This window comes from Grammomys surdaster, unplaced genomic scaffold (genome assembly GCF_004785775.1).
Source record: "Grammomys surdaster isolate TR1022 unplaced genomic scaffold, NIH_TR_1.0 144, whole genome shotgun sequence".
NCBI classification, from domain to species: domain Eukaryota; kingdom Metazoa; phylum Chordata; class Mammalia; order Rodentia; family Muridae; genus Grammomys; species Grammomys surdaster.
In genome coordinates, this window is record NW_021604602.1 from 6,897,565 (window position 1) to 6,905,600 (window position 8,036).

The window sequence follows — 8,036 nt, forward strand, 5'->3', positions numbered from 1 at the left end:
CCGTCCTCCATTGGCACAGTCCCTCTCCAGCCACGGTCATGCCCATCGCTAGCAGGAACTTAACATCCAGCACCAGGAGTCTACCATGTCCTCACAGAAGCTCTCCTCACGCCGTCGCCGCCACCGTTTGGTGACTGACCGGCCTGTCATTTTTCTCACTCTATGATCCTCCATTCATCGCCCACCTGCCTGTCCCCTACAACCTGCCTTCACGGCCGTCCACCCAGGCACATCTCACCCGTTCAATTCCAGGACCGCCACGCGCCTGCACTTTGACTCTCCTTCCTTTCTACCCTGCAACCCACACAATCCCTGCAGACCACGCACTCAGGCCAGGACCTCAGGCCTGGAGAAGACGAGCAAAGCTGGCTGAGCTCCAGGGTTGTTGGCCTCCGTGTCACAGGGAAAGTCAGGCCGATCTCTTAACTGGGCACCCAGGGCCCTGGGTCCGGAAGGACAGATGCTAAGGTCGCTGAGAAGATTCCTCCAAGGGACCTCAGGAGACAGCTGGGCGGCCCCAGGGTAAATGTGTAACATCTGGGCGCCCCCTGCCCCTCAGCCCCGCCCGGTCACGTGGGGCCCTGGGAGCGAAGTCCGCATCTGTGAGAGCCTCGGCGGAGAGATGGGTGCTCTGGGCCGGGTCCTGCTGTGGCTGCAGCTCTGCGGTAGGCCGCGCGTCCCCCTGGTCTGGGGTCTGGACCTCGATTGAGGCTGAGGTTCCTCTTAGGCTGGAAGGGTCGCGATCTCAGGAGAGGGTGGGACATGGAGGCGGCGTTGGCAGCCTATCTCAATCCGGGTCCCCCGGCGCGGGCTGCTGAGGCTCCCAAGGCCCGGGAGGTGGAGAAGCCGCAGTTTATTCCTCGAGGACCTCCGATCCCTTGGCGGACCTCTGTGCACAGTCGGGACAGGGCCGCCGGCTCCGGGCTCCCTCTCTGCCCCAGTGCGCTTCCTGCCAGAGCTCCTTCCTGAGGCCGACTCCTCTCCGAATCCCCTGGACCCCACCCCGGGCAGTCAGCTTGCTGTGAATAGCGACGACGTCCCGAGGGAGAGGGAGGGCATGTTTGCACGGGTTCTGCAGATCGGCTAAGAGTGCGGCGAAGAACGCCGCGGTGGGGTCTGACCTCCTGCGCTGTGCGCACCTCTGCCGCGCTTCTCTGGAGGGTCGCCTTCCCAGGGCGCGACACTCAGCCTTCCTTTCTCTAGCACTGACTCGGGCCACCTACAAACTCTGGGTCCCAAATACTTCCTTCGATGCTGCCTCCAACTGGAACCAGAACCGGACCCCGTGCGCGGGAGATGCCGTCCAGTTCCCGGCGGATAAGGTGCCTGGGTGCGGGTTTGGGGGGGGGACTGGAGGTGGGGAGGTGGCCAGCCCCGCGCCTGACGCCACCTTTTGCTGCAGATGGTGTCGGTCCTGGTACGAGACAGTCACGCCATCTCGGATATGGTAAGGCTCGGGGCTGTGGCCACAGCGGGCATGGCTGGCCCTAGGTTGCCGAAGGCCCCTTCCCATGCGCCGCCACGGGAGCCTCTGGGTAGAGACAGTCTCTGGGAAGGGACACCAGAGAGCACGTGGGGTCTCCCAGTCCAGCTCCACTGAGCACCCCTGCCTCCCCTCCTGCACATGCTAAGGCTAAAGGCCTTAATATGCGCTAAATAAATAAAGGTCCCGCGACCCTAGCTCAGGCCCTGCGGTTGGAGCCAAGAATGAGGGGTTTGTTTCTTTTTTCTTTTTTTAGTTAAGATTTTTTTTCTCTTCTGCGTATGAGTGTTTTGTCTGCATAATTGTATCTGTGTGTAATGCACATGCGAGACAGGAGAGGGCGTTTGTGAGCCACCATGTGGCGCTGGGATTCAAATCCGGGTCCTCCGTAAGAACAGCCAGTGTCCTTAAACGCGGAGACGTCAATAACACCAAAGCACACCACACCAAACTGAAATAGTTCATGGCAATTCAAATATAAAATCTCCATTTCAGTGTTCAAGGTTTTTTGTTTGTTTGATTGGTTGGGTTTTGGTGTTTTGCTTGTTTTTGTTTTTCAACATAGGGTTTCTGGGTTTTAAAGACCATGCTGGCCTTGAACTCAGAGATCCGCCTGCTACTATACCCAATACGAAATAATATTTTCTATGGGTCAGTGTCTCAAGTAGCCCAGGCTGGCCTTGAACTAGCTCTGTTGATGAGGCGCATCTGGAACTCCTGATCTCACTGTGTTGCCTCCAAGATGCTGAGATTGTAGGCTCACTGCCCAAAAGTGTCCTGGGGCTCCTGGGCGTGGCAGATCCAGAGGACAGTCCCTGTCCAGGCTACAGCAAGGTCGCTCCCACCTGCTTAAAGCACCATTCCTGGGCCAGCAGCAGCGACAATGATAGGGGTGGTTGGAAGCTCGCAGGCAGCGACCCCTGGCGGGCATCTGTAGTACCACACAAAATCGTAAGGATTCTTCATTTAACAAGCAGCTCTCCAGTTTCTCCTTGCCATTTCTTCTTCAGCATCCCGGCTCAGGGGACAAGCTGCTTAGAGATGTTTATTACTGAACAAGGGCGTAGGTCACTTTGGGAAGCTGAGTGTCCTCTCCAGCTCCCAGTGATAGCCTTTGACCTCATCTTGGACCTCACCGGTTCTTCACACATTCCTCCCGAGCGGAAGATCCTCCCTGGGATTTTTCCCTCCTCCCACCCCCTTCCATCTCCATCTCAGTCTTTGTCGGTAGGAAAGTACCCAGCCCCGCGCCCTTTTCTGCTCTCTGTGGCTCTGGCTGTTGCGGAAAGCCTGTACGCACATCACAGAGGAATGGTGGAGTTCTCCATTCTAGCGCATGGGCTGTCTCCCCCAGTAGTTGCATCAGCTTCGTTCTTTAAGGGTTTTGAGACGTTCTCTGCAGAGGCAGATTGATCTCCATGAGTTCAAGGTCAGCCTGGTCTACATTAGCAACTCTCAACCAAACCTCTGTCTACACCTCGATTCGTAACTGTAGCAAAAAATTACACAATTATGAAGTAGTAACAAAAATAATCTAATGGCTGGGGTCACCACAACATGAGGAACTGTATTTAAGTCTCGAAGCATTAGGAAGATGGAGACCCACGGTGAATTCCAGGCTACACAGGTGAGATCCTGTCTGGGGGAAAAAAAAGTAACAGGTGGTTTTTATATGATACCAATTGGCTCATAAGGACTTTATAGAGTCGGTGCCTATCAGGAATGGTGCATATATATATTTATATGTGTGTGTGTATACATATATATACGTATATATATACATATACATATGTGTGTGTAGGAATACATACATATATATATATGTATATGTATATATATATATGTGTGTGTGTGTGTGTGTGTGTGTGTGTATTAGTCCTGATGGTTCTTTTCATATGAAGAATGGTAGCCATCCTTCTTGTCTTCTGGCTGTCTTATTTCCTTTTCTCTCCTATTGGCTGTGCTCACTACTCCTGTGGAGGTAGGAGACCTTGTCATGTTGTCAAACACGTTATGTTTTTTTCCCCTGGGTGCCATGTTGGCTCTAGGTTTGGAGGACATAAGCTTTAGAACACTGTAGAAACTCCACTGCTAAAGCAAACAGCTTTTTCTAAGTAATTCATGTTCAGCGTTATTTCCTAATGGGTTGACATTGGAGTTGCAGCTTCTGTTTCCGATTCTCCAAAAAACCGACTAGCATCCTCCAAGCAACATGTGCGTGCAGCACCTCTAGAGGTCAGAAGGGGGCGCCAGATCACAGCCGCGTGTGAGCCACCATGCGGAAAGGGAGCTTGCACTCTTTGTAAGAGCAGTGTCTTGAACTCCAGCCATTTATTGTCGCTTCGTATCTTGTTTCCTCTCTGCTCTTCCTTTTGGAAGCTAGGATAGTCTCTGTCTTTGATAACAAACACTCCTGTGTGTGTGATTAGATTCTGCTTGCTGGCGTTCCAGCAGAAGTTTAGTTTCCCAAGCTCAGGTCTGGAAAGCTCTCCCCGCTGTCTCTGTCTCAGCCTCTCTCAGTCCTCACACATGACTTTGGTACTTAGATGTCCACCCTTCCCCTGGACTTCTCTTCCATCTCCTGCGGAGTATGGACGTGGACACCTGTCACTGAACGCCCACAGCTGGATCAGGCCTGGCGTTTATCTCATCTACCAGTAGTGCTTGTCCCCTAGCTGGGGTGGCGTTCGACATTCCCTTCTTATTTCCTCTTCCATTCTGTCTATTTACTGTGATGCTAGGGACAGAACCCCGGGCCTCACAAACGCTAGGTAGGTGTTCCTCCCCTGAGCTCTACCCCAGCCCCGTTCTTTATGGGAATACATTCCATTCACATGGGTGTGTATGTGCGCCACTTCCCGTCCTGAGGTGCCACCATGTTTACAATATAGCATATCAGCCTCTCACTGTCCTCACCTGCGGGTGGAGTCCCTGGCTTTCACTGTGCTTCTCCCTGGGCGTGGGTGTAGCTGGCCTGTGACGTCACCTCCTCTGTCTAGGGTGAGCCTCTGGACAGGTAGGAAGCTCTAGGAAGGCCAAGTGGGGACAAGAGCCTGATAACCTGATGGCCCTGCGAGAAGCAGCTCCCATCCCCCACCTCCACCCCATCTCCTTAAGCTCTGGGAGAAGGATGGAGAGATGAGGGTCCTCAGGCTTGGGCAACCAGGAAATGGTGTGTCCGGTCATTCTTTCCCTCCCCACAGCATATTCCTAGCACAGAACCGGATTTAAACGGTGAGGGGGAGGGATCCCGTAGTGAAGCCATGCAACTAGCTACAATCACTCTTAAATTTCCTGTCTTCCTCTCCCTCTCCCTCTCCCTCTCCCTCTCCCTCTCCCTCTCCCTCTCCCTCTCTGAAACTGAAGCCCCTTCCCCAGTGGCATATGAATATATTTTAAAGTCTGGCTTCTAAGACCCGGGAGACCTTGTCTTACACTGTCTCCAAGTGATGGGTGCCGGCACAGGTCACCTCCCGCCCAGTGTTCCATGGGTTCCCAGGCTTTCAGCTGTGTCCTGTTCCTGAGCATCAGACTCGCTTCTGTGACCCTCTAAGCCTCGGCTACAGCTCACTGGGAGGTGCTTTAGCCCTGACACTTGTGCCCGGCGTGCCTTCTCTTTTCTTTCCCTGGTGAGACCACCCAGCTCTTCCTGTTAGCTTCAGCCAGGTTAAGGTTCCCGAGGCCCTGACTTCACCTAGATCCCCGCCAAGGTCGCAGCTTGGGTTCTCCCTTGTGCCCGGGAGGTGTTAGTTGGTCGCAGTGCGTGCCCGGAGCATGCGCCACCTCAGCCCTCGCCTTCCGCAGCTCCTGCCTCTGGACGGGGAGTTCGTCCTGGCCTCGGGAGCCGTACTCAGCGCTGCAGGAGGCGACTCGGACCCCGCCTGTAACCCGGGTGAGAAAGCTGGCCCTGGCTCTCGGGGGCGTGGCTCTTGGAGGGCGTGGCTCTCGGAGGGCGGGGCGCAGTGGGCGGGGCGGGGCGGGGCTCAGTGGGTCGCTGCGCGCCTGCACAGGCGCCCCGCTGCTCTTCCGTGATCCCGACCGCTTCTCCTGGCTTGACCCACACCTGTGGAGCTCCGGGACCCAGGGGACCCAGGAGCATGGCCTCTTCTCGGTGGACGCCGAGCGCGTGCCCTGCAGCTACGACGACGTCCTCTTCCCGCGCGATGGGTCTTTCCGCGTGGCGCTCGGCCCAGGTCCCAACCCGGTGCACGTCCGCAGCGTCTCGGCCGTGGGCCAGGTGAGCAGGCGCGGGAGGGCTGGGGTCCCATCCCCCGTGCGCGTCCCCGTGGCACCCTGCACCACTCAGACTCTCTCCCCGCTCGCCTGGCCGCCACCCGCAGACGTTCACGCGCGACGAGGACCTGACCGCTTTCCTGGCGTCCCGCGAGGGCCGCCTGCGCTTCCACGGGTCGGGCGCGCTGAGAGTGGGCTCCCAGGCTTGCACCGACGCATCGGGCTGCGTCTGCGGCAACGTCGAGGTGAGTGAGCCTTGACCGGGGACAGCGCGTGGGTCGCCCCCCAGCGTGGCTGCTCCTGCGCTTTCCCGCATTCACCTCCGTGTCCCCACCCAGACGCTGCCGTGGATCTGCGCGTCTCTGCTGCAGCCCCTGGGTGGCCGCTGTCCCCAGGCCGCCTGCCAGGACCCCCTCCTGCCTCAAGGACAATGCTGCTCGCTCTGCGGTGAGCATCACCCCCCCTACCCCCACCCCAACCCCAACCCCCGGCCCTGGAACGCGCTTCCGGCGGGCTTCCCTCTCCTGCTGGGCTCCGCGGTGCTGACCTGTCCTCCCGTCGCAGGAGCTATCGTGTCGTTGACCCACGACCCCACATTTAACCTGGAGCGGTACCGAGCGCGGCTGCTGGACCTCTTCCTGAAGCAGGTAAGGAAACCACACGCCGGCTGCCGGCTGCTGGCAGCTGAACCCCGACTCTGCTGTCCCTCTTGGTCGGATGGCAGAGTCCGGGCCAACCCCCTCCCTCCGCAGCCCCAGTACCAGGGCCTGCAGGTGGCTGTGTCCAAGGTGCTGCGCGACGCCCACACCGAGATCCAAGTGGTGCTGATGGAGACCCGGCCCGCGACCGGCGCGGCGGGGCAGCTGGGCCACGCCCTCCTTCAGGACGCGGTGGCACAAGGTAAACCCACACCTTCACCCCTCCGTGCCCTTCCTACCCTCACCGACCCCGGGGGGTCCCGGCCCCCGCTGAGTCCGTCTCCTTGCAGGCAGCGTGCTCGGCATCGTTTCGGCGACCTTGCAGCAGTCCGGCAAGCCCACGACGGCAGACTCAGCGCTGGATCAGAACCGGTCCGGGGCCGGGTTGGCAGCCGGCGTGGCGGTCTTGGTGCTGCTGGCTCTTCTGGGGACCGTGCTGCTGCTGTTGTACCGCAGCGGGAGGCTCAGGTACGCTGGCGCCTCCTGAAGGCAGGCTCCCAGAGAGGGTAGCCCGGGATGCCCCGGGGGCTCACCTGCGCCCTCTTCCGGTAGGTGGAGGAAGCATGAGGACGCTGAGCCCTCATCGGCTGGGCTGCCGCTGGGTTTCCGAAATCCGATTTTCGACGTGATGGTCTTCAAGCAGCAGGTGATACAGCGGGAAAAGCTGGGGGGTGGAGGGGAGATCTTCCAGGGACTGGTACTTGGGACTGTGAGCCTCCTGACCTTGTGACTCCGCAGCCCTCGGTAGAGCTACCTGACTCAGCTCAGAAGGTGGACATCTTGGACATCGATACCAATTTCGGCTGCTTCGTTAACCCACTCTTTGCTGGGGAGGCAGAAGCAGAGGCCTGACCTGCTAGGAAGGTACTAGGTCTCCAAACTGTGAACTATTCATCCCCTCTGAGGCTGTGACTGCTCTCCTGGTGGCAAGGACAGGCCTACGTTGTCCAATAAAGGGTTGTTTGTTTTTTAACTTGATAGTGTAATGGTCTTATGTGTAACCCTGCTTTACTTGAGCGATCAGGATCCTCCGACCCACGTCGCCACAGATCAGCCGTGATGTTTTGTTTTGAGCTGGGTGGTGGTGGCGCACGCCTTTAATCCCAGCACTTGGGAGGGAGAGGCAGGCGGATTTCTGAGTTCGAGGCCAGCCTGGTCTACAGAGTGAGTTCCAGGGCAGCCAGAGCTACACAGAGAAACCCTGTCTCAAAAAATAAAAAAAAAAATTGGGGGCTGGAGAGATGGAGAGTGGTTAAGAGCACTGACTGCTCTTCCAGAGGTCCTGAGTTCAAATCCCAGCAACCACATGGTGGCTCACAACCATCCGTAATGAGATTGGATGCCCTCTTCTGGTGTGTCTGAAGACAGCTACAGTGTACTCATAAATTAAATAAATAAATTAAAAAAAAAAAGCTAACTTCCAGGCCCCAACACTGCCCATCACTCGGTGTGTGCACATGCCTGAATGTGTCTAAACAGCACAAACAGGAAGAGGGGTGGACTCAGGGCCTATAAAATGCACAAGCCTGACCATGGGCCTCACCTACTCTGAACGGATCAATCTGTTCCTTTTTCCTCAGCTTGGCCTTCGCTTTGGTCTTCTATGTTTCCTGGATGTTTAA

General features: G+C 57.1%; 1 protein-coding gene across 1 annotated transcript; it reads left to right on the forward strand.

Moving 5' to 3' along the window:
* Window positions 1-602: 602 nt before the first annotated feature.
* On the forward strand, window positions 603-7,387 carry Amn (amnion associated transmembrane protein). Its single transcript, XM_028764570.1, has 12 exons — window positions 603-665; window positions 1,204-1,322; window positions 1,403-1,447; window positions 5,288-5,375; window positions 5,494-5,720; window positions 5,824-5,961; window positions 6,055-6,163; window positions 6,281-6,363; window positions 6,469-6,616; window positions 6,705-6,882; window positions 6,967-7,060; window positions 7,153-7,387. Exons 1-12 carry the CDS (start codon window positions 623-625, stop codon window positions 7,264-7,266), a joined length of 1,386 nt encoding a protein of 461 aa, XP_028620403.1. The 5' UTR covers window positions 603-622; the 3' UTR covers window positions 7,267-7,387.
* The last annotated feature ends 649 nt before the right edge of the window (window positions 7,388-8,036 follow it).

Coding starts and splice junctions, on each gene's coding strand:
- Amn (XM_028764570.1), top strand. CDS start 623: ATGGGTGCTCTGGGCCGGGTCCTGCTGTGGCTGCAGCTCTGCG. Junction 1,323..1,402: donor TCCAGTTCCCGGCGGATAAG/GTGCCTGGGTGC, acceptor CTTTTGCTGCAG/ATGGTGTCGGTCCTGGTACG. Junction 6,164..6,280: donor ACAATGCTGCTCGCTCTGCG/GTGAGCATCACC, acceptor CTCCCGTCGCAG/GAGCTATCGTGTCGTTGACC.